The 25,942-nt window shown below is 46.5% G+C and overlaps 1 protein-coding gene across 8 annotated transcripts; it reads right to left on the reverse strand.

Moving 5' to 3' along the window:
- Positions 1-758: 758 nt before the first annotated feature.
- Positions 759-25,933, reverse strand: ZBTB49 (zinc finger and BTB domain containing 49). 8 transcript variants are annotated; one of them, XM_019716582.2, is made up of 9 exons: positions 25,846-25,927; positions 20,319-20,481; positions 19,110-19,280; positions 16,123-17,228; positions 13,368-13,414; positions 7,383-7,456; positions 5,773-5,855; positions 5,520-5,681; positions 759-1,939 (listed from the first exon to the last, which is right to left on the reverse strand). In XM_019716582.2, the coding sequence occupies exons 3-9, from the start codon at positions 19,259-19,261 to the stop codon at positions 1,263-1,265; spliced, it is 2,301 nt and encodes a 766-aa protein (XP_019572141.2). In that variant the 5' UTR covers positions 19,262-19,280; positions 20,319-20,481; positions 25,846-25,927; the 3' UTR covers positions 759-1,262. The 8 variants fall into 8 exon arrangements, with proteins under 8 accessions (XP_019572141.2, XP_019572139.2, XP_019572140.2 ...); XM_019716580.2 differs by having other exon boundaries at positions 25,803-25,927; XM_019716581.2 differs by having other exon boundaries at positions 24,817-25,874.
- Positions 25,934-25,942: the final 9 nt, after the last annotated feature.

Here is a 25,942-nt window from a genome sequence, read left to right on the forward strand (position 1 = left end):
CCACTTGTAAGTTTTCTTTATTTAGGTTAAGGCTTCAGGCAGAGTGATAGAGGCAGAAAGGGAAGAGACAGGAAATATGAATTAGAGCTTCAGTTTAACATTTTTCCCCTCAAGTCTTATTACCCTGATCAAACAAATTTATTCCCGGAGAGTTCCCTCAGCCCAGGAGGGTCTTACTCTTGGAGGCTGGGGGAAACCCAGCACCCGGCATACAGGAAGCACTCCATAAATGTTTACTGTGGAAGTGGGGACACTGGTTAGTCTGAGCGACTGGAAGAATGGGATTGCCTTTTAATGGGGGGCACAAGGAGGGGAGAGGAGGAGCCTAGCTTTAAAAATGTTCAGTCTGGTGTCTGCTGGGCATTAAGATGATGGGCACGCAGTTGGGTATGGGAATCTAGAGTTCTCGGGAGAGGCCCAGGGCGGACAGGAGTTTGGGAGTGATAAGCAAACAGCACTTACGGTCATTAGACACAAAGAGGTGGCATAAGGAGAGAGCAAGGTCAGGGAAGGCTCCAGGGCCTGTGACCCGGGCACCCCAACTTCTAGGTGTGGGCTGAGGGGAGGGAGGAGTCTGAGATGGAGCCGCCAGGGACTGAGGGAACCCTAGAGGGAAGCAGCCTTCCAGGAACTCCTGGCTCTTGTGTCACATAGGAGACAGGAGCAACTTCCTGCTGCATTGTCAGTCCTGCCCTTGTGATACTTGTTTATCCCACTATGGTCTTTAGATTAATATGAATGCTGGAGGAAACACACACTATATAGAAAGTTTCATTTATTCAAATTAAATTATAGTATGAGTGTCATATACAAATAAAATCTTTGTGTAAATAAAAATACAAAATGCTACAAACTTCAGTCATGTGAAAATGCAAAAATATCTGTATAATCATATATACATATATATATATATATATATATATATATATATTTTTTTTTTTTTTTTCCATAACAAGACCAAAATGTACAGTAGTTGACCCACAGTCTGCCCTCCACCATGCTAGCTGGTCTGTGACCTGATTCTCAGGCTTTTGGCTTCTGTGACATAAGACCCCCACCCTGGTGCCTGCTTCCAGTTGAGCCCACCGGCCTTTCTTCCCAAACCCTGAGCTCCAGCGGCTTCCAGTGATCAGCCATGTCAGGGGGGAAGTGGTCCAAGAGTTCTGGGGCCGGTCAGACGCCATCACGGGACATGGCTGTCTCCTTGGTACCACCGGCTGGACTCGGAAAAAGCCGCCGCTGTTGAGACGCGCGCGCGGCCATCACTGGTCCAGCTCGGTTTCATTCTGCAGCGTCTTCATCGCTAAGCCCCAGAGAGTCATGCTGGAGAAAAACTGGCCGTCCGAGTTCCTGTAAGCCGAGCCCGCCGCCCGGCCGCCCAGGGGGTCGCCGCAGTGATTGTCCAGAGCGGCCAGGGACGAGCGGGTCACGGACATGCCGTCGGCTGGCAGCGGCCCGTCGCTGGGGGAGGCGTCCACGGCCGAGTAGGTGAAGGCCTGAGGCTGAGCGGGCTGCCCCGGGGCCTTCGCGAGTTTGCCAGGCTCCAACCCGAGCTTCTCCTGGTCAGTGGCTCCAGGAGGCTGAGCTGGGGACCGCAGCTTACAGTAGGAGCTGGCAGAGTGGCCCTCAAGTTCTGCGCCTCCATGTTCCACCGCGTGCATGGGGAGCCTCACAGACACGGGCACCAAAGTCACAGACACGTCCTGGGAAAAGGCGTCTGAGCCCTGAGACTTCTCCAGGTCGGAGGCGTCCACGGCGCGGGTGAGCTCCCCCAGGGCGTCGCGGCCCGCGTCGTCCGCACCGCAATGCATCTTCTTGTGCCGCCGCAGCACGGCCGAGCGCGTGAAGCACTTGTTGCAGATGTCGCACGTGTACGGCTTCTCCCCGGTGTGCGTGCGCACGTGCCGGCGGAGGTCCCCGGAGCCCCCGAAACACTTTCCTGGACAAGGAGAAAGGAACCGTGTCAGAAGTGGCCGTAAGGGGAGGACCCCGCCCCTTGCAGCACGCGGCCGACTCGCTGTGACTCGCTGTGACGTGCGCTGCGCGGGACCGGCCTCCTCTCCCCGCTGCGCAGCCCTCGGCTTTGGGTGTCTCGGAGCCTCCCGGGGGCTCTCCCTGCACAGCAGCCCGCGCTGGCTAAGCCACGTGGCCGGCCCCTGCCGGCTCGGTGTGCTGGGAAACCTTGTCCGTTTTGTTTACATTTCCTTAAATTAAGTGTAACACCGGCCAATCTATAATTTAGAAACATCTTTTCTAAAGACACTTCTGTATTTGGCTTTTAACATGACACTTCTCCTGGTTCTATTTCCTTTCTCTGTGTATAGGATCCAGGTAGGGGATCAAGTCCCACAATTAGAGCAGGTAAGGGGATCAGAAGAGAAAAATCAGTAAATAACCTTCTCAGAGGCATAATGTTATTTCCAAAGTATGGGGAACTACACAGTTTATGTGCACATGTATTTAGGACTTCTCTCCCATCCATATGGCACTCTCTGAATCCTCAGCTACCCAGCCCGAGTCAAGCAATGTGGGCTATCTAAAAGCGCCTTTGAACAAAACTAGGTGTCAATGCCCAGCTGTTAAATTTTGGGCACTTTTTTCTGTTCACCTAAAAATAAAATGCCTTTCAAGTGAGAGGCAACACGCATTTATTTGAGATCAAAGAATAGCTATCCGGGAAGCACTGATTCAGACAGAAGCGCAAGCAGTGTTCCTATCAGGAGACAAAGGCAGTGGGTATTTATGAGAGAGGGAAGGGGACCCGTGACATCCACAGAAGAAAGGCATTTCTACTGGAGCAGATAAGCTCACATCGTGATGCTAATTCTAAACAATGTTTTTAATTTTCTGTCCAGTATCTGTCACAGTATCTGTCTTCTTGTGATCTTTGCAAACAGTTCTTTGGGGCACAATGTTACTTTAGGCCATGTGCAAAGGGCCCCATTTTAATATTCCAAAGATTTGAGGCATAAGACCTGCAAGGCAGCTCCTCTGGGACGGCAGCCCTGGCTCGATTTGAAAGGGGCTCCATTTATTATTTCTCACATTTCTGCATACAAACTACTGAAACACACCATAGGGACTCTCTCTCTGTGTTGTCACTTCTGCACGTTGCCCACAGGTCAAGCTCAGTTGCCTTCACTTAACACCAGTGAAAGTGTGTTTAGTTTGCTGTACTGCCTGTGCAATACACATTTGCCTCAGCTACGTGGTATTCTGTGGATTACAGCTTCATAACTGTCCCTCTCGTGTCGCACGTTTGGGCTGCTCCCACCTATTTGCTTCTCCATGTGATGTTGTTCTTCTCATTGTTTCCTTAAGAGAAACTCTCAGGAGTGCAATTACTAGGCAGAAGGGGAGCACCGCTGTTAGGGTTCATCATATGTATAAATAAGTTTTAGTCACAGCAGAGCCAGGAGCCACGCTTGACATGTGTCGCAGCCCTGAGGAGGGCACAGGGGGGCAGCTGTCCATGAATGTTCACAGCAGAGCTGCTAAGTGAAGGCAGGCAGTCACAAAAGATCACACACTGTGTGCTTCCATTTCTATGAAACGTCCAGAACAGACAAATCCATAGACCCAGGAAGTACATCAGCGGTTGCCAGCGGCTGGAAGGTGGGAATTTTTTAAGAGTGATGGTAATGGGTGTGCAGTTCCTTCTCAGGGGCTATGAAAGCGTTCTGAACTCTGACTGGTGAAGCCTGCACAGCTCTGTGACGAGACCACAACCTCTGAATCGCTCACTTTAAATGGGTAGATTTTATGGAATGAGAATTTCACCTCAATCAAGTTGTTTAAACATTTTGAACCTATCATGCAAGAACATGATTTCTCTCTTTCTCTTCCCCGCCTCTCGAAGCTGAGCTTGTCAGGGGCAGAAACCACAGTCAGTGGGATGGGGGCCTGAGGTGGGGAAGACAGAAGGTCCCCCACGCTCCCTCCTGGCAGCGGTCTTAGTCCCAGCTGGGAGAAAAGAGAAAATTTAACCTTAAATCAAGTTGGTGGTTGTTATAATTTGGAACTGACATTTTATATTAGTGATTTGAAACTGCATTTGTGATTTAAAGTGATGCAATTTTATTTTTTAAGAGTGATGGTAATGGGTGTGCAGTTCCTTCTCAGGGGCTATGAAAGCGTTCTGAACTCTGACTGGTGAAGCCTGCACAGCTCTGTGACGAGACCACAACCTCTGAATCGCTCACTTTAAATGGGTAGATTTTATGGAATGAGAATTTCACCTCAATCAAGTTGTTTAAACATTTTGAACCTATCATGCAAGAACATGATTTCTCTCTTTCTCTTCCCCGCCTCCCGAAGCTGAGCTTGTCAGGGGCAGAAACCACAGTCAGTGGGATGGGGGCCTGAGGTGGGGAAGACAGAAGGTCCCCCACGCTCCCTCCTGGCAGCGGTCTTAGTCCCAGCTGGGAGAAAAGAGAAAATTTAACCTTAAATCAAGTTGGTGGTTGTTATAATTTGGAACTGACATTTTATATTAGTGATTTGAAACTGCATTTGTGATTTAAAGTGATGCAATTTTATTTTTTAAGAGTGATCAAAATAGTCATGGAGTTGCCTAAATTTGTATCCAGGAGATCTGTATATAATTTAAGTGGGAAATAAAAACAAAGTTGTCTTCTGTTCCATCCCAGAAGCCCTGCCCTATGTTAGACCAATTACAGTGAGAACAGCCACTCTGAGTAGTGCTCTGCTCCAGGTTTCCCACAGCTGGACTCTGAGCGTTTCCCCCATTTGTTTTATAAAGGAAATCATAAACATGGTTACTCATTCACCCACGATTCTATTCACACTGCCAACTACCTGTCACAGGAACGCACACGCATGTGTATACACACACACACACACACACACACACACACACACACACACACACACACACACACACACACACACACACCCCTGCAGAGGCTGGAGCAGGTAACAGGTGCCTTAACGGAGTCGCCATTTCTGCGACTCTACAATAAAGTACCGTGAAGCTGCGAGCTGTCAGCTTCCCTCTCCTTCCCTGATGAGCTGGTTCACTGATGGGTCAGATGCCCGTAGAAATCACTTCTGCTTCAGAACACACGACCTCAAGAAGCCCTCCCGCTCGTCCCCATTGTGTGTGCCCCGTGCTCCATCAGGACAGACAAGCTCGCAGCCCCTGTGCCCTGTGCCCTGCCACCGGCTGCCACATACCACGGGGTCCCACTTTCCAACTGCCTGCGCCCCACCCCCGGGGGCCAGAGTGTGCGGCCCCGGGACAGTCTGTCATCCGGATATCTGTACCATCTCAGGACAGCTCTGGACCCCTCGGAGACACCCAGAAAACATCTGATACATGCACATAGGAATGAATGAGACCACGTGAAGTGGTAAAACAACAGCATGACTTCCATTTTGCCTGTGAGGACAGGGTGACTCCTCGGAGACACCAAACAGCCAGGGACAAGCGGGAGACCGGCGGGCTGCCCACGCCAGGGAGGACGGGTACCGCCTGGCCGGGAGGGCCAGACACTCACCACAGGCAGAACAGCTGTACGGCCGCTCCCCCGTGTGCCGGACTCGGTGCTTCACCAGCTTCCTCTGCATGTTGAAAGACTTCCCGCACTCGTCGCAGGTGAACACTTTATCAGCCGTGTGTGTCTTCTTGTGCTCCTTCAAATTACTGAAGTTACTAAACCCTGCAGAGACCGTAACAGGTGTTCAGCTGAAGGACTGAGAACATTTCCATCAGTCATGTTCAAGCAAAGAAAGGAAAACGCTCAGCTATACCTCGGCCACAGATGTCACACAAGTGTGGCTTCTCTCCCGAGTGAATAATTATGTGACGTTGGACGTCGCCAGAGGCTGCAAACCTGTAATGTAATTTGGAAATGCAATTAACAGCCGTTTTCCATTACTGCAAATCTTTGTAACTGCAAGTCACTGGGGCAGGAGAAGAGCTGCTCCTGACGTTCCTTGAGAATGTAGTCAGAAGGGGGCTGATTTCATGTGAAACGTGCATTTAAAAATCTTCACTTTTTTCCTCTTTTTTTTTTTAAAGGAAAGTAGGAATGGATACAAGTGTTTTGCTTTTAAAATATTTTTCTCTACCTCGTTGCATTAATCTTTCTTCTTCAGAGAAGGCCACTCACATGGCTCAGGCACTAATTCCAACCCAGGCCCTCGGATGTGAAAATCCAGCTCTTTCCTGTCCACCACACTTGAAAATAGAGTAATACGTTATATTTTGGGGAAGATGTTGCATATAGATGTGACTTTAAATGCATGCCTTTCAAACAGAGTTCCAAAGACTCACATTTAAAGCACCATCCAACACAAGACATTCAGGGACGGAAGGTGCAGTGGGGGGTGGGGTGGGTTTATGCTGCAAGCCACCTGAAATGAGCCGCACACGGTGCCTGGCACTGAATTTGGCCGTCAGTGTTCAGGTCGCTACAGCAGAAAGGGAGACACGTTAGACCGGGGAGCTTTCATTTCTTTGTTTTCCACCATCTGCAGAGACGACTGCTTTCCTGGATGTGAAGTAAGAGTGGCTCCCTCCCCTGGTGTTCCCACAGCATCTGGGGACTCTGACTTTGTCCCCACGGCCATCTCTTCCCCTGACTCCTGAGTATGAACTTGCCAGAAATTTGTCCTGTTTATTTTTGCGTTCCTGTCACAGCACTTAGCACACAATGGTAGGTGCCTAACAAATGTTGGTTAAATGGACGAAGATGAGGCGACGTGGCTGGCACGGCCCTGGTTGCTGCCTGTCCCAGCATGACCATTAGATGACAGAGGATGTGGGCTCCCGGGAAATGACCCCGGCGAGGGCGGGCGGGCCGCTGCCGGCCGGTGTGCACGCAGGAGGCCGATCTCCTCATACCGGATTCCACCTCCACCATCAGGCTGTCAGTCACCAAGCCAATTCTTACTTCCCAAGTCAAAATCCTACAGCACGCAGCCCTCAAGCTCCTTCCTTCCTGCTGCTGGCTCCCTCCCACAGCCCTTTTCGGGTCCACGGCTGGGGCACTTCCTACCACCCTCTCTCCTGAAGTCTGTGCATTCAGGTTGCAAGTCTCACTTTCCCTACTAGACACTCACTTCTGTGGGACATTCGGCTATTTTAACAGCCACTTTTGGAAAAAATGGAAACTTTAGTATAAAATAATTTTGTTTCACGTAAAACTCCATTTCCTAAGACTTCTGTAGTAAATTTTCTTTTAATTACCATCTTTTTCTTTTTCTCATGTGTGTCACAGGAAAGGCTCTGTGTTCCTTAGTGATACACGGAGCCTCCATGTGGCTTGTGCATGAGCCACCGCTGCAGAGAACACTGCTTTTCAAAGACACCAGCCATGAGTTGTCCCCACGGACGGAAGGATAGGCCCAGCACTAACCTCTTTCCGCAGATTTCGCAGATGTATGGTTTTTCACCAGAATGCCGACGTAAGTGAGTCTGCAAGTTACCTGCCTGCAAAATAGGACAAGAAAAAGCACACTAATAATGAGTTTCTTAAAAACCAGTTATATACATTCAAAGAGAAAACAGGCAGATTTAGCCAGGTGCCAGTCCAAATGAAGACTGGATACATACGCACAAACTCCAAGGAGCCGCATGCAAGGAGGTCCAAAACCGGCCCACTTCTAACTGGCGAGCGGCCCCCAGCGTCTGCGAGCAGGGAGTGTCTCGGGTCTGTGCCCCGAGCACAGGGCTGCCCACACGGGGTGTAAACTGCAGGCCAACACTGTGCTGCTTCTTAAAGGGGCCGACACACTGTGAGGGAGGCTGGTGGTCATTAAGCTTGTATTTTAAACAGAGTTTGATGTATTGCTCCTTGGTGATATTTTAAAACTTGGACCATCTATATGCAAGCATCATTTGAAAAAAGAAAGTAGTGCTTCTCCATGGTTATTTTATATTCATAGTTTCTTCCTAAAAAACAGGCTTTTGTTCATAAGGAAGGTAGACATTTCCAAACAGTTTTCCCTCTGGCAGTACTGTTGTTCTGCCTGACGGGTTTGTCATTTTGGCCTTCGTGCAAAAATGCAAATGAGGACAGTCGCAGCAGTCACTCAGTTGCAGGGTCTTTATGTTCCAAATTTCTGACCCTAAAGAGCTTTACAAAGAATATCATTCAAATGGAAATCACAAAATAGACTCCCATGTACTAATCAGTAAGAAATCAATACTAAATTGCCTTAAGTAGAGTGAAACTGAGACTGCGACTGCCTCAGATATTAAAAAAGCTCCTGTCTCGTTAGGATTTGGAAACAAAAGCCTCCACGGCTATAACTTAAGTCAATGGTCTCCGTCTGTCATTCCTCCTACTTAGTTTTGTATAGTGTTGTTAAAAAACTAAAATAAAAAACCTGAAATGAGTGAGTACACCCAAAGATGATAATGCACACACATTATGCATAAAATAAGCCAAAAAGGGAGAATGAACAGTAACACCCAACTAACAAATTTGGCTTTGTAAATTTGTCAATTGTGTTTTACATAAAATGCAAAGATAGTTCACAGTTATAGGTTTGAAGATGGGTGTGAAATCCACGTGTGAGTGGAAAGGTACAGGTGTAAATAGTGCTGTCCCGATTTCACGTCATATAACACGGAAGACTCTTCGTGTGTATCAGACTCTGGGAAACACGGCGTGAGATACTACCTTTCAGAATAGGAGAAATATGGCTTAGAAAAACACTCAGGTTTATGTTAGGTAACAGAAGAGAAAGAACCTGGCAGAATATTGGGAAATACCTAACTTTTAATAGAATGACTATGAATAACAATAATGAAGCAGCAACAAATGCCAATGGCAATACACATTTGGTCTACTTAGGCCTTTCCACGCATTGCCCAATTACCCTCAGGAACTGGTATTAGTATCTCTATTTTCTAGATGAAAAACAGGTTCAGATAAAGTAGTTGCTTCAGGTACATGGTTGGGCCAGAAATTAACAGTGGTTTATGTGAGTCTGAGGGGAAAACCTGAGGACACGCAAGTTTCTGTGAATAAACTAGCCTGTGTTGAATACTCAGGATGAGAAATAGTCACTTTGCCACTCAGGAAAACAGCTCCCTGGGGTTTAGATAATGCATGGCTGACTGTTTGAAATCAGTCACTTCCAAATTTCAGAAAAGCTCATCAGTTATATAACAATTCCACGAGCACCATCTGCTCAACTGTTAAATTGGATCCCTCGTTATTTTGTAAACTATGTATAATGATTGAAATTCAGTCTCTGAATCAATTCTTAGCAATGCTGCATTTTTCCTACTTAACAAAGCATAACAATTACTTGTTTTCTAAGCAAATGTAATCCAATGGTCTTCCACTCATATTATAATACGCAATAGTAAAACATTTTTTTTAAAGTGTTTCTTTAGCTATTTAATAGTGGAAATGGATAATAAAAACAATTATATTTCCCCCAGATAAAGGAGCATATCGTGTTTCCCCAAAAATAAGACCTAGCCGGACCATCAGCTCTAATGTGTCTTTTGGAGCAAAAATTAATATAAGACCTAGTATTATATTACATATTATATTATATTATATTACATCATATTATATTATGTCTGGTCTTATATTATATTAAAATAAGACCGGGTCTTACATTAATTTTTGCTCAAAAAAAAAGCATTAGAGCTGATGGTCCGGCTAGGTCTTATTTTCGGGGAAACACGGTAGCTAGAAGTCTGATAAATGACATCAAAGTAGATTAAATAATGGAAAAATTCAGGCAAAAAAGTCCAATTATGCATTCAGATAATTTATACCAAATTACATAGGAAGCTGGGGCCCAGATTATTTTACCTTTAGTCAACTGTTTTTATTTTTAGTCAACTTGGATATGCTCTAATTATATGTTAAGTACATAGACCACATCTTAGAAACTATCGCTAGTTGGACCCCTGAAAACTCTAGGAAGTGGTAATAGTAATAACAGCTGTCCCATCGGAAGACATTGCTATGAGGAACACTGCTAAGCAGTGGCAAACAGGATTTCGTATGTCACGTCATCGTCATCACAACGTCCTCGTGAAGCAGTATCATTCCCAGTTTACAGAAAAATAAACAGACTCTGGGAGAGAAGTCATCAGCCTCGGCCCCTGCAGTGGACGGAATACTCCAGTTCAGGTTTGTCTACGGACAGCAGCACCTGGGCTGCTGTGTGCTGTTTAGCTACAGGACGTCAGGAGTAAAGGGGTTCTGTTCTTCCCAAGCAAACATTGTTTTAAATTAAGATGGAGTCATCAGAATTTCGAACAGAAACATTCTGTTGCAGAAAAGAACTAACATCTGGTTTGTTGAGGAATTTTTAAAATACTGCAAACTCCTTGTAATATGGACTTGAACTTCAGTATTTAAACATGAAAAAACCAAGCATATTGTTCTTTATCACAGTACCCGTCTCATGGCAGCTGATTGCGTATATAAAAAAATAGTCAGGAGATCATAAAACTTTAGCGATAAAAGGGATCTCAGATCTTAAAAGTCACCTGGTTCAGTTTTAAGACTTCAGGATGTCACAAGCAATAAAATTAAAAGGGAAAAAAATCTGGAGACTAACATAGAGATGTCACCTGAACAAAAATGACCATTATACTGATAAAAGAACATTTAACACCAAAAGTGTGTGAACGATCACCTCGAGTTGAAAATTTAATAACTTGGGAAAAGTTCATTAAAATACTCTTATTGCTGCCTTTTCATCATGGACGGGATGAAACTTGGTCACCTCTGGCATGAGGCCACACCAGTGCCCTAGGAACCAAGTCCCTGGGCCGCCTCCTGCAGAACGCCGTGTCCCTTCCATCACACCTGGATGGACACTCTCTCCAGACAGCACTGTGTGAGGACGCCTGACCTCTGAAAACCGGACTTTCTGCACCAGCTGCTCAGTTTCTATTTCTGCCTCGAGAGACGAAACCACTCTGCTCCTCTCCCACAGACAGCTACATACACCAAGTTTTCCTCTCCTGCTTGTCGTGTGGCAGGCAGTCCGCACCTGTCACTATCTTAGTTTTCCCCTCTGGATGCACCAAACGGTCCAGCTCCTACTCCACACAGGAGACACATCACACCAAATGGAGACTCATTCCTAGTCTGTGTATGGTATGACTCCCTTCCTGAGATCTGGGCAGATGCAGTGTCTAGGTTATACTAACATGTATATTCTACGATCACAATCTAGGATTATAGCTTTTTAAAGTTGATGTCCCCACCCCAAGCACCACCCTGTTCACGTAGAAATGCCTACTGTCTGTCTTTCCCACACTGTTCCCTGCACACGTCTCCATCAGCGGGCTTCCGATGTTTGTTGTACTGTCTTGTTTACACCTGTTTCCTGCTCTCAACACTAGGCTCCTGAAGCTGCATTTGCCTTTGTCCCCCAGCACATGGCAGAGCTCCTTGGGCACTGCAGGCTTGCAACACACACACTGAACGACATTTTTTAAAAGAGCCCTTCTTGTTCACAAAAATGTCTTCATTTCACTATGAAATAAAAGAGCAATATACATCTGAAAACCGTAACTATACATAACTCTCCATTTACAAAATCTGACCAGAAAGACACTAACGCAGAACAGGAGGATTTCTATTGGTTCGAGAGGGAAAGCGCAGGCTGAGGCCTGAGGCCTGGGGCTCGGCCTTAGTCACACATCAAAACCGCCATATTCAAACTACCAACTCTTGTGTCCCCTCCCCCCAGACCAACAGAGCCAGAATCTCTGAGGGGGGTCTGGGCATCACCGCCAGGACAGAAGGCTGACACAGACTGCAAGGGGCTTGGAGGCCTGGTGTGACTTTACTTGCTTAGCAAGGGAGGGTCACGGAAGGGTTCCAAGCAAGAAGGGGACAGGATTTATCACAATGTAAATGTACAAACAGCTTTCTGGCCCAGTTTTTCATTTAATCCTCCTAACATTCCCGAGGTATAATAGTGTTCTGATGTGAAGAATTACTGAAATGAGACGCAGGGTTGTGATTGCTAATTACTAATGGTCATGAATCCAGGACTTGGCTTCCCCCCTGCACCAAAGGTTAAAATGGTGCGTGTGTGGCAATGTTCCCTGAGCACTGACTGCCTGCTGCCTCACTTACAAGTACTTGACCTTATTAACCCATTTCCTCCTTCCTCACACACTCCAGTGGGTCAACAATCTTATTATCCTTGTTTTGCACATAAGGAAACTGAAGTGTCAAAAGGTTACGCAGTTTGCCCAAGGTCACAGAGTACAAATCGGAGGCGGGATTCATATCCAGACTGTGTGGCTCTAGAGGCCACACTCTGATCCCCAGGCTGAGCTGGTGGGAAGCAGCCTCAGCTACCACGGTGGCCAAGGAATGACCACTCAGACGGCTGTCAACACTTACTGACACTCAGTGGGTGCCAGGCATTCTCCCGGACGACAAATAACACAGCCCGGCCCAGACTCTTACGATAAATAACACAGCCTGGCCCAGACTCTTACGATAAATAACACAGCCTGGCCCAGACTCTGAACGCAAAGGGAGACTGTTAAAGCTCAGTGAATCACTGCATGCAGGGCGTAGGAAGAGGGAAAAGTAATTAAGACTGCAGGTTTGGATGCGTGGGAAAACCAAGGGCTGGCTCCGTGTCAAAGATGGCGCTGCTCTTGCTGTTCCAGGCTCAGTGGGGCCTGGCCCCCAGCTCTTACCAGACTCGAGGTCTCTATGCCCCCAGCTCTGACCAGACTCAAGCAGCTTCTGTCTCACTGAGCTCTGGAATGCCAGGGCCTACACGGGACAGATGGAGTTTTACCTTCTGTTTCGGTGAAGAAGTAGGTTCCCATAAGCCTACATTCGAAATTTTCTCTAAAACATTAGATCTCCAGGTTCCTTTAGGTCTAGTGCCCAGAGCAGTCTACAGCCCATCAGAGGGTACAATAAACACCGGCTGATGAGAGAATGAATATATGACATCTTAACAGTAGAAGCGGGGAATGAAAACTGGTCTGTTTGCCAATATCCTAATATCAACGGTTCCAATCAGAGGACGACACTGGTCTTGGAGCCCAGCATAATTTGCAGCCTCCGGGTGTATGCTCAATATGGTTTATTTCATTCATGAAAGAGAAGAAATATACTAGGATTGGATCCATCCTGGGGGGTGGGGGCGGTGTTAACTGTGAGACATTCACACACTTATAAAAAAATGGTATTTTTCCCCCCAATGAACTAGAAATTTGTTTTCTTGAAAATTATTTTCTCCTGATTTAATCTGAAGTCTTTTAAGGTACAGATATCCTAAGAGGCGTCTCTCACAACTCCAAAACCATGTCTTATTTGTAATAAAAATCAACACTGGGTTTCAGGTTTCCAATTATTAACAATAAATAACAGTATTCCCACCTGAGAGAAATGTTTCCCACAAATGTTACATTCAAAAGGTTTCTCACCTAAAACAAAACAAAATAACAGCTTGTAAAATCATTCTCATTATTTGCACAATAATTTTCTGTTTAAAACGTTTAAGCTATCTCCTGTGCCCCACCGTTTAATGCAGAGCATTACGTCCTTCGTCGTAAGGGGATGAAAATGGGGGTCTCCACACCCTCATCGTCTCTGTCGCCCTTACATGATCGGCAGAGAGGGTAAAGGTGAAATCTATAGTTACTTTTCGCTAAAAAAGCCAACTGTTCTCCAAATATAAACCTATGCTGGTCAAACTTATTTATTTGCACTCAAACCCCACCTAGGTTTTGGACACAGTCTTTCGGTTTAGTTGAAAATCAAATGTGAGTTTTCGTGAATGGCAGGAACCTGTTCACCTGTCCTTCTGCCTCCACTTTACCTCCGATTTCCTCCGATTTCTCAGAAGGTGGGACAGGAAAAAGTGCCCCCCCCTTCAGCCTGGGTTGAACAGGCCGTGGGGAAAACAAGGCGTCATTACGGGAGATGTGCCCCCTGCTGGCTTCTTATCCACCTGACTTAGTACCTCTGAATAATTACATCTGGGTATAGATTAGCTTGTAGAGAATGGAACTCGATGACAAAGAAACCGCAGCAGATCTGAATATAGTCTCTAGAAAATGATCAGTTTACAAGTATACTTCAAGGTACCACCTTTAATCTAAGATACTCCAGTAAATAGACTTGGAAGACCAAAAACCCTCCATCTTCCGCATTCCCCTCACATAAGCGGTTTCATGAAGACGGTCTTTAAAAAATAACACCAACGTCTCCCTTCATATTGCTGGGGCATGGGGCGTGCCAGCTTTCTGTGCTCCCACCCCGATACTTTTGATCTTTTCTTGAAGCTGTTTACTGGCTTTCTCAGGATGGGGTGGGTAGGAAGCTTTTGACTATGAATATTTATAATCATATTAATTCCGCATTTTGGGATAATATTTATGTCTGAAATTATAAGGATAATAGATAATGTTCAGTTAAAGCCCCTATGATGAGACATGAGAGTTTGAGAAAAGAGGTCACCGGTTACCAAGACTTATAAGTGACCAGCATTAATAACCCTAGTCCAGTGGTTCTCCAAACTTTGCTCTCATGACCCCTTTTGTTTACGTGGCCTGTGTCTGTCAGGAGAGCCCATAGTAGGAATGAAAACTGAGTGACTTCTAACACACATGACTAGATATTTCACTGGCCACCAGAAAGATGGCCTCACCACACATCCTGCAGCCTGCAGCCGACTCCACGCACACTAGTGGGAGAAGGAGAAGGAAAAGGCAGGTCATGTCCAAAGCTCTGATGGAAGCAGTTTCGGCCTCACAGACCCGAGCGTTCCCCAGATCATGACTGGACAACTGCTGCTCTTCTCAATAGAGAGGTTATGTCCCAGGGAGCACAGCATCTCTGCCAGGACAGTGTGGCTACCACTATTCAAAGATATTCTTGCAGGATAAACAATTTTTTTTCCTTTAAAGCTAAACAGATAAGGGTCTCAAATAAGAATTATAGTGACCATTAGGCTCTAAGAAATTTAAGTGAAAAGAATGACCTATTATAAATTAAGTGTTTTCAGGACAAAGCTGAATCAAGATACTGCCTTCATATGGAGTAATTCTTAACTACTAGCAATAATAATGATGGTACTTTATATACATTATAATTTATAAAGGGCTTTCATAAATATGAACTCTCTCAATACACTGAGGTGGTAAACACCTCGGCAAACTAGGAATCAAAGTGACAACAGTACGTCACATCAATAATCGCAATTACACAAGCATCTTAAAAGCAGCTATTCCGGAAGCATGCTGTAGCATATTACTGCTCACGCTTATAATTGCCATTCATTTGGAATGTGTATTAGAGTCACCATGTTTAGGTACAGGAAGGAAAATAACATGTAAGTATTGTATAACATAACATACATGTACTGTGTAACACTTATTAAAAAACTTCTGGAAAAAATACACTTTTTGGAAATGGGAGGAAGTATGAATTAAGGTAATAAAACTTCGAAAATTCAATGTTCAGGATGAAAGAATTTTCATTTGAAAATATCAGACGGTTAAAGCTGATCCTTATTGAAACGTTTACTTCCCACCTGCCAAATCAATTTTTAAAAACTGACATTCAAATTACTTTCCAGAGAACTTTCAGAATCACTGAAACTACATTATTTTAGTCGGAATTAACCTACAGTACACTTTTAAAGAATAAACTTAATCTAATTAGAAAAAGACAACTAAATGTAGCTGATCTGTTTTAGAATTTGAAATTTTTAGTGCAGCAACACAATTTACTATACTTCTTTTAGAGATAGAAAGTTTATCATATAAACCCATAATTAAAATAAAAATGAAAAGGGTGACATCTTTTGAAACTGACTCTATGAAAGCATCTATAGAAATTTAAGATTATTCTTTTTTTTTAGAAATACAGAAGATTTATTAAAGTAAGAGGAGGTAGGCTGGGCAGTCTGCTGGAAACTACTGCAAACTACAGATAAGATTATTCTGGAAGAGGTATCCCAAAAATATAAAATAAAAGTAGCTAATGCTCCTTGATTTTTCCCCCCTGTAAATATCAATGACATCATCAAGCAATAGCAAAACTTCTTACAAAAACAGAAGCAGGCAGTGGTGTCTGATCGTCTGCATTATTTCCTTTCCTTTTGCCTGAGGGTACTGAATCAGTGTACCTGTGTGAGACCGTTTGTGAAGCTCCAAATTGCTTGGGTGTTTAAAAGGTTTCCCACACAAGTCACACGCGTATTGTCTCTGGGACTGAAGCGTCTGGGACTGGTCTTCTAGTGCCACAGGGTCTTCAGGCCTCTCGGCTTCACTGATGCAATTAAAACTTTCAGAACTGATGAGTTCTTCACTTTCTTTTTCTTCAGCACTTTGGCTGCTAGCTTTCTCTATAGTGCTTTCACTGGCACATTCAACCCTCTTTGTTAAAGCGCCCTCTGACTTGGGTTCAGATGTTTGCTCTGCAGATTTCTGTGACTTTAGGAAATTGAGCTTCTTAAGGTGAATGGCCTTTTTGAGCCTCATCTGTTTGGTAGGTTGTGGGCCTGGGTTGTGCGTCTCAGGGTCTGCGGCCGATTCACCCAAAGGCTGGGCCAGGAAGTTGGACGGCAAGTGCTCAGCGGACTCTAGGACACATTCGGGATGGCTGACAGCACAAGGCTGGTTCTCCATGGCGGTGAGGTCTGTGGAGGTGCTGAAGGCGAAAGGCTGCTCAGTTCTTCTCTCCTGAGTGGGACAAGTGGCTTGTTTGTAGTACTGCTTACTGTAGAAGTTCCGCAGTTTGTAGTAGTAACTTGGCTGTTTGAAAGGTGGCTCTGTGCCGCTGCCGTCGAAAGTATCAGGGGTTTGTTTGGATGCTTCACCTGGCGGCTGAGGAAGGTTACCTGCCGGTGGGGCCGGACAGTGTGCCTCATCCAAGCCCTTCCCATGCTGGACATCTGCCGAGCATGCCTGCAGTAAATGAGGGGAGTAGTTTTCGTTTATGACACAGTTAGTGTCAGGAGTCAGGGCGCTTTGCAGGGAGAACGGACTGTTACTACAAGGCATGCCAGGTGGCTGCTCCCCAGTGGTTGATTTTAAAAACGTGTGACACAGATTCAGAACATTTTGAACTTGCAGACACTGTGCTGTGTCCAGCATGACGTGTACATTGTCCTGGGTGAGGTCCAGATGAGACGTGTACATGAAGTCCAGGATCTGCCCAATCCCGCTTACATTTCTAACATCCAAGTGAAAAACATCGTTCTTCTGACCTGACGAATTCTGAAAGAGGCTCCTGAGAAAAGAAAGAGATCTGTTTATAGTGCTAACAATTCACACATGCTGGTAACTTTTACTTATAAACAATGTTCAGGCTAATATTCAAAATCACTATCCTATAAATGCCAAGATTTTAAAATTAAATATGCTTCAATCCTTTAAAAAATTTTGGCAAGCCATCCAATAAAGCGATTCAGATGAATTAAATTAGTGCATTGAATATCCAAACTTCCAAGTAGATCTTAAAGTAGAATTGTGAAATATACTCATTGCTCTTTTTTCAAAATGTAATTATTCTTATGTATTATTAATTGCATGTAGATATAGGAAACTAAAGGACACACATTTTTCAATATTTCATGTTTAGCTGGATAAATTACATATTTCAAGCCATAAAACACATAGAAAAATACTCACTGCCTTAAAAAAGTCTAAAAATAAAAATAGCTATAATAAAACAACCCTCGATATACACTCATTTTTTTATTTTAATTTTTTAACGGTGGCAAAATATTCATAACGTTAAACACTGAACTATGGTTCAAATGGTAAATTCAGTGTCATTAGTTACACTCACACTCTTGTGCACTGTCACCACTATCCACTTTCAGAACCTTTTCCTCTTCCCAACCGGAAACTCTGTCCCCGTTGAACAACCCCCACCCCCCGTCCCCTGGCAAGCACCATTCTACTTTCTGTCTCTAAGCATGTGACTATTCTGGAGACCTGATACGTACTCAGTTTGTAATCGGTAATTTATCTAGCTGTCAGAGGTGGTTTTTCAGCCACCAGTGGTCCATAAATCAGCAGTCCGTAAATCCCCTATGAGTTAATGAGGGGAAAAGGCACCATAAAGCCCACACACCTTATTCTGGGCACAAGTCAAATTCACAGGTGAAGGAATTTGTATTGTGTAAAAATACCAAGCTGAGTTGGGTATGCAAGTTTGTATCAGATGCAGTCACCTGCTTCCCCCAAACAGCCTTCGGTTCTGTTCTTCCTCAAGGAAAGTACTGATTAGAGGTGGGGTGCAGAAAACTCCAAACAGCCAATGTCTCACAGTGCCTAAACCCCCCTGTCCTGGGAAGACAGAACGAGCAGGCCTAGCCCGAGCCTGGGACCATTTTGCATAAAGACGAAAAGTGCTGCCTCTTCAGTGAGCCGATCCAGCACAACATGTACTTACAGCACACGCAGGGGCTGAGATCTGATCTGGGCTTGGGGATTATCAAGGAGGGACTAGACCCTGCTCCATGTACTGCTGACTACAGCAGTAAAATAATATGCATTCTAGGGGGGAAAAGGTACTAAAAACCAGAAGCTTCAGCGCTTCAAGAGAGAAATCTAGCTCAGCAGAAAATGTATGTAGGACCCTTAACTCTAATGCTAAAATAAATGAAATACTATTGCTTGATGTTACTATTTCTAAGCAAATCTTTCATACAGACAAAAATGATCACAGGGATAAGTAAATTGAATCTAAACCTGTTAGAATAGTCAAATGAGAAACAAAAACGAAAAAATTTAAATTAAAAAAAGCAACAGCATGTAGGATATTTGCCCTCTCTGATTTCTTATCACAGAAAAGTTCTTACTAGGAATGCTATGCCTCAATCTTTTTATCCTAAAAGGATAAGAAACATACATATGGAAGACTGACATTAATTAGAATGATTATAAACAAACTGCCAAAATGCTCCTAATCGCCCCAGACATATTTTAACTAAAAGGCTCTTTTCCTCTTGGGTTACTGTAAATACAAAAGCAAAACACCCACAATGCACTACAAAAGAAAAAGGGAGTGAAATTCATGGAGAAAATAAAATGTAGTCAACATATTTCCAGGCCGGAAGAGCGTTTTCTCTGTGCAGTTAGAAGAACAGTGTAAAATACGCACCTGAAGTACTGACTGAACGCTGCCAGAACATTCTTGTGCGCTTTAAAGCAGACGCCCTTCACCACCAGCATGCAGTCGCAGAGCAGGCCCTGAATCCGCTGCTCGTGCAGTTGCTGGAGGAGGTGGCAGCTGTGCGTGGCCACGGGGTCCATGCTCAACCTTCCAGGAGACCTGCAACCAAGCACTGGTTAAGACAGTGGTTCTCGACGACAGGACTGGGAATGAAACGGCCCCACAACCCACGGACTGGTCGTAGTTCACTGCCGTGATTCCCTGTCACAACAGTGTGAAAAACAAATAGAAAAACATCATTTCTTAAGCATCTAGACTGGTGCTGGTCAACAAAACTCCGCGGTGATAACAATGTTTCCTACCCACAGGGCCGGTAGCCACACGTGGCCACTGAGCACTTGAAAGGTGGCCCATGTGATCCAGGAACGGAACTTCTCGTTTATACTAAACAGCCGTTCTATTTCACAGCGCAAATCTAGAGTATGACCGTGACAATACTACATGCACTTTTTTGTTTCTACTTAGGAACCCTGCGATGCAAACACGTCCCTATAGAAACACAAGGGTAGGAGAAAAGCCAATTGGAAAAGATGAAATCAATCTTATTGAGCAGGGTATATGGGGCACTGAATTAGAAGTTGAGGGAAATTCGGAGCCTATTTGGGGAGTTAAGGTACCAGTCAAAATAAACTACCCCACTAGACAACGAGCAAAGAAGTGTCACAAAGCGGCATGGCCCTTCATGCGTCCCTCAGGCCTCTCTGACAAGGCGTGACTTCAGCAGAGACCTGAAGGAAGTAAGGGAGTGAGCCGTGGGTACGTGCGGCGAGGCCAGGTAAGTGGTGGGACGTGAGGGGGTGGGGGAGGATGAGAAAGGGGCCACCCAGGGCCTCGTGGGTCCTTTGACTCCCGAAGAGATGGGGAGCCACTTCCTGTGCGCACAGGAAGTTCCATCATTCAACATCTATTCATGGACTGACCTCTGCGTGCAAGGTTCTCGGGCTACAACGACGAACAAAACCCTCAGGGAGCTTCAGTTCTAGGGAAGGGAACAGACACACACACACAAGTACATGACACACAACTAAACCAAATAGTTCGAGCAGGACACGTGAATACAGATGAGTTAAGACACGGGCTCCGACGCCCAGGAGCTCCCACTCAGACGTGACTTATGGACGGGGAGTGCAGGCGTACCTCGCTTTATTGCATTTCGCTTTATTGTGCTTCACAGGTGTTGCGTTTTTTAACAAATCAAAGGCAGACCCTCCAGCAGCAAAAAGGTCACTAGTCGCTTTACTGAGATACTCGCTTTATCGCGGGGCTCTGGAACCGAACCCGCAGTATCTCTGAGGTGTGCCTGTGGGGGAGAAATGACGTCAGACTGGGACGAGACTATGGAGCTTAATGCGGCAGTTTAGTACACTGAAAACTAAAACGCCACTCTCTGCTTTACTTGTTTTCGTTCTCTGCACAAGCATTACTGAGAAAAGTCACTACACCATGAAGCCAAAAATCTACTCTTTTTAACACGGCCCCTCCTATGACCATCATTATTTTCCACCTCACCTCCTGTTACTCCCAGATGTGCCGGCCAAAATGAAGGACCTGCAGCCCCGAACAGGCTGAGTTCACGGCCAGTGCTGGAGCCCGAGCCCACTCTCATCTGCAACGTGACTTTGGGCGATGGCTTCTCCCTGTCCTGCGTCCCTCGTCCTGTCTCACAGCTCACTGAGATGCACCTGAGAACCACGTGCACATCACCACAGCAACTGGCACCTGTACATATTCCCCATCGTTACCTCTGAGGGACCCCTGGAGAGCCTGCTAGAAAGGACCATCCGGACACTGCCCCAGACGTTTGCCCCGTGGAGTGTGGGGCCCAGGCCTCTGCATCGTAAGCATCCAAGGGGTCTGAGCAGATGGACTGCACCCCTCTCTGCCTCGCTCTGTCCTCCAGAAGCCTCTGGTTCTGATTCGTCCTGTCCTGGGAATCCTTGTTTTACTTCTCACTCTCCCACCTTCCACAGAATGCCCACCTGGCTGTCCGCAACCCCGAGGAGCCTTCCTGCCACTCCTAACATGTTCCCTCCTCCCCACTGCTGCTCCTCAAGCCTGACTTCGGGGTTACTTCTCTTTGGCATGATCTTACAGCTCCCCTACAAACTTCCAGAAGATAACTTGCGCTCCATCATTTGTGTCTCCAGCTCTGCTGTGAGCTCTCAGGGTACCATCTTACTCATCTTTGCCTGGCACATGGCAGATACCCAGCCGTTAAAATTCATGCTAATTAATGATGGTTAGTAATGTTTTCTATTTATGTCTTTTTGACTCCCTCTACATTCCTCACGATAGCTCTTCTAAATCCTTCCCATTCTCTTCATTCTCGCCACGTCTGTCGCCCTCATCCATAAAAGTGACCGTGACCCTGACTTCACTAAGAAGGCTGAGCCCGTGGATAACTTGCTATAACCTTTAGTTTCTTTTCTTAATCCCCAGTTCCCACTCACCTCTCCCTCCACCCTTTCAGCTCCACAGTACGAAGTGGGCCTTCTCCCCTTGATCCTAGCCCCTCCTGCCTCCCCCGAGACTTTGCTTCATCACCACCCTTTCATTGCTTTACTGGGTCCTCCACCGGCTCACCAGTTCCTACAAACACACCACACTCACCTCGCGCTGAACAAAAGCAAAACAAAATAGGACAACAAAACCCTCCCACTAGGTACATCTATGCATCACAGGCCTCTTTCACACTTTCACAATAGTCATCGACACATCCCGCTTTACTTTCTTAAGACCCCTTTCTCACCCTGCAACCTTCTGCCCTTCTCACTCAGATGCTGAAACAGACTTGCCCACAATTGCCTGTCCTCAGCCCCAGCCTCCCCAGCTCTCCTGCAGCAAGTGGTCATGTAGGCTGTCTATCTCTATCTTGAAATTCCTCCTCCCCAAGAATGCTTCTGCTTCTCTTATTGTGTCCCCGATCTGCTGTACTTCTTCCTCTGCAAGCCCCCGGAATGTTAACGTCGCTTCAGATCAGCCCCTGGGCCCTCGTCTCTTTCCCTTGACAATCACATCTGTTCTTGGCCTTCATCTGCTCTAAGCAGACGAGTCCTAAATTTGAAACTTTAGTTTTGACCACGAGTTGCACACGCTCAGCCTTTCACTAAACATCTCCAACGGTATGATCCTTCAACTCAGAATCTCCAAAACTTACCCCCATCATCTCACCCTCCGCTCTGTACCTTTTCTGATTCCCCTACTTCTTAATGGAAAGCTTAGTTTCTGGTGTGTAGGGTTTGGGGTGCTGGCGTGATCTCCTCGTTCGAGATCAGGGTGGGCTTCCGAGAAAGCCAGGACTAGAGCTGGTGTCATCTACAAAGAGCAACACTGCAGCACTGGGAGTGGATAATATTACCCCCAAACAAGAATACAGAAAGGGAAGCATTATGTCGGGCGGTGGGGCACTGTCCCCAGTGCTGAATCCTCATGGTACTGAACAGCTAAATGACAGCAGTTACCTACCCCTGCCCCACTGGTTGCCAGAGAAGAAAAGCCTTCTTGGTTTATTATTATTAATTGTTGTTTACTGACTGCTTATTACAGGCTGGGCACTGTGCTAAGCATATTCTATCCATTAATTAAAATAATGCTACGTGAATCCTACTATCACCATTTTACAAGTGAGGAAATTAAGAAACAGGGAGTTTAAGTAACTTGCCCATGATTATAAAACTGTTATGTTCCAAAGCCAGAATTTAAATCCTGGTTCTTAAACCCTGGAGTCTATGCTCTTAGGCTACGCTGTCTCCCACGAGAAAAAGGACGTTAAAAAGCACAACACAAAACCTTCCTCCATACACTTAAACATTAACATGCAGCAAATATTCTGAATCTACATTAGACATTTTCTAGCTATACAGGAGTGATAAAAGGAAAAAGTCTTTGGAATGACCCTGAGAATTATGATGATATGCAAACTTAAGAACCATTCCACGATTTCCTTTGACTATAAAACTTATAACTGACCCATATCGCTTAGTGTAATTCTCTGATTGCTTCGTGATGTTAATCCTGTCCCTCCCTTATAAAAAGCTCCAGAGAAAGAATTGGTAGCTTATATTTCTTATGCGTGACAACTGTCAGTAATAATGTATCCTGTACCCAACAGAAGTAACAACAAATACTTATAAAATGTTTCCTGTAAGCCACCAGGCACTATTCCAAGCCCTTTACACCTGATAACTTATTTAATTATCAGAATAACTGTAAGATAGGTACAACTATTATCCTCAGTTTTAGATGAGGACAGTGAAGCACCTGGCGGAGTACAGATGGCTGCAACTTCTTTGACACTCCTCCCAGGGAAGGTGGGATCTATGTCTCCTCCCCTTGAATCTAAGCATCTGTGCTCATTTCTGGGCCCAGGCCCTAAGAGCTGAAGCTCCCACCTTCCATCTTTTGGAACAATGGCTCTGGAAGGCCTGCGTCGGCAGTCAGACTGTAAAACGCGCTGCTGGAGAGAATGCACGGAGTGGCAGAAGGGCTCAGCTGGGCCCAGCCTTCCGCCAGCCCTTCCTAGTACCAGATATGGGAGCAAAGACACCGTGAACGCTCCAGACCAGCCCCACTACACATCTGTACCAAAATGTGACGGTGGAAAGATGGACTGAGTGGCATAAAAAAACAATGAAAATATGGGAACAGAGAATGAGAAACACACAAGAAAAGCTTAGGCAGGTGTGAACGAAGAGGAACAAGAGCCAGAATGGAATTCTATCTACCCTGTAGAGACGACTAGTGCAGCAAAGCCCTTTCTGTCCTGTCGGCCAATCTACCAACTGGCCAAACACCAGAGGAAAGAATCTGTGCAAGTCTGTTCAGCGGGGCCGTTGACAGATGACTTCTCCAAGCGTCCACAGCTCATGTACCTGAACACTGAGCTTGCCTTAGAGTGATGCTACCTTCCTTTTAGCCATCATGGTTTTCAAATGGCTTATTCCCAACCCCAATGACAAATGCTTCAAGCAAACAAGCCTGGATTCCTGTCTTAGCTCTATACTGACTCTGATGCTACACGGGCCAATTCATGGAAGCAGTATTGTGGGCCTACTATGTGCAAGCATTGTCGTGAGGATGGAATGCTGATAAACTGAATGACATATGCTCCCTGCCTTCCACCGTCTATCTCAATTTGGGCCTCATTCACTTAACTTTAGTGTCCACTAGATGCCAGGCACTGAGGGTTACGACGGTGAATGACTCAGATATGGTCATCCATGCCTTCACGAAGTGAGAGAAACAAGAATAGCAACGCACTGCAGATACTAAATAGAGGAAGCACAAATCGATTTGGGGGAGGAGGGTTAGGGGAAAACTTCCTTGAGGAAGAGACATCTATGCTGAAACCTGAAAGCTAAGTTTGCCAGAGAAAGTAGAGAGCTCACCCTGAGTTTTCAGGGGAAGCAAATGGGGAAAAAAAAAGAAAATGCAGGAGATTGCCAACAAGAATGAGGCCCACCTAAGTGCCCTGCACATAAAAATGCCTCCAGCACCCTGCTTTTCAACCTCTTGGCCACTCTGTCACCTTTGTCAGCAAATACTCCCCTTCTTGTCCATTCTGGTGAATTCCTTGTTAAGGGCTGAGTAGCGTCCCCCCCAGATTCATATGCTGAATCCCTAACCCCCTGGGTACCTCAGAATGTAACTGTGTTTGGAGATCAGGCTTTGAAAGAGGTTTTAAAATCCGATGCAATGAAGTTAAAACTCTAACGCAATCCGACTGATGTCTTGTAAGAAGGAGCCCCAGGGATGCTCGTGCAGAGGAAAGACCACGTGAGGACACCCAAGAATGTGGCCCTGAGAAGAGAAACCAAACCCGACACCACTTCCAGAGCTGTGAGAAAAATAAACGTGTTTAAGCCACTGGGTCAGCGGTATTTTGTCAGGGCGGCCCTCGCAAACTGCGACGCCTTCTATTCCAGGCCCAACACTGCTGGTTCCCGAGTGAAACCGTGCTCATCACCCCCACCCCCACCCCAGGGTGACCGTTTCTCACAATACGCGGCTCCTACTCCAGTCACCCAACGACCACCCCCGCCTGCCAGACCCGAGAAGAACGGCGAAGCGACTCAGTGCTTTACAGTCATCGACTCGCGAAATCCTGCAAGACCCCGACGCCACAGGCACAGCCATCGCACCCCATCTGCAAAAGGGAGCCGAGGCCCGCCGCGTGCACCCGGGAATGACCCTGGGCCGGTGTGCGGTCGTGGGCACTACTCTCAACCACAGGGAGACAGGGAAACGGGGAGGGAGCGCGGGGAGCCCCGGACGGGGAGGGGTCGGGGGCCACAGGCGGGCAGTGCCCGGGCGGGCGGGAGGCCAGGCGGGGACACGGGTGCGGCTCCCAGGCCGAGGAAGCTGCAGACGGAGCCGGCCCCGCTCCAGGGGCACGACCGGCTCTTTTGTGCCCCGGAGCCAGAGCGCGGCGCCGGGGCTGGTTACCTCCCTCACCCGCCGACCGCTCTCCCCAGACCCTCGCGGTGCCCGGAGCTGCGGAGGCGACGGCGCGTCCATGCCCTGCCCGGCTCTCGGGCGCCCGGCCTCCTCTCGGGGCCGCTCCACCGCGCGGGCCCCGCACGCCCTCGCGAGGCCGGCCTCCGGCCCCGGCGGCCACCTTACCCCGGGAGGCCGCTCCGTGCCCCGCCTCCGCCTCTTCACCTACCGCGACGCCCTCCGCGCCGCTCGCGGGGCTCCGGGGGACGCGGAACCATCGCGACAACGCCCCCTCGGCCGGCCGGACCCGCCCTCCGGCTTCCGCT

Source organism: Rhinolophus sinicus, linkage group LG02 (assembly GCF_036562045.2).
Source record: "Rhinolophus sinicus isolate RSC01 linkage group LG02, ASM3656204v1, whole genome shotgun sequence".
Taxonomy (NCBI): Eukaryota; Metazoa; Chordata; class Mammalia; order Chiroptera; family Rhinolophidae; genus Rhinolophus; species Rhinolophus sinicus.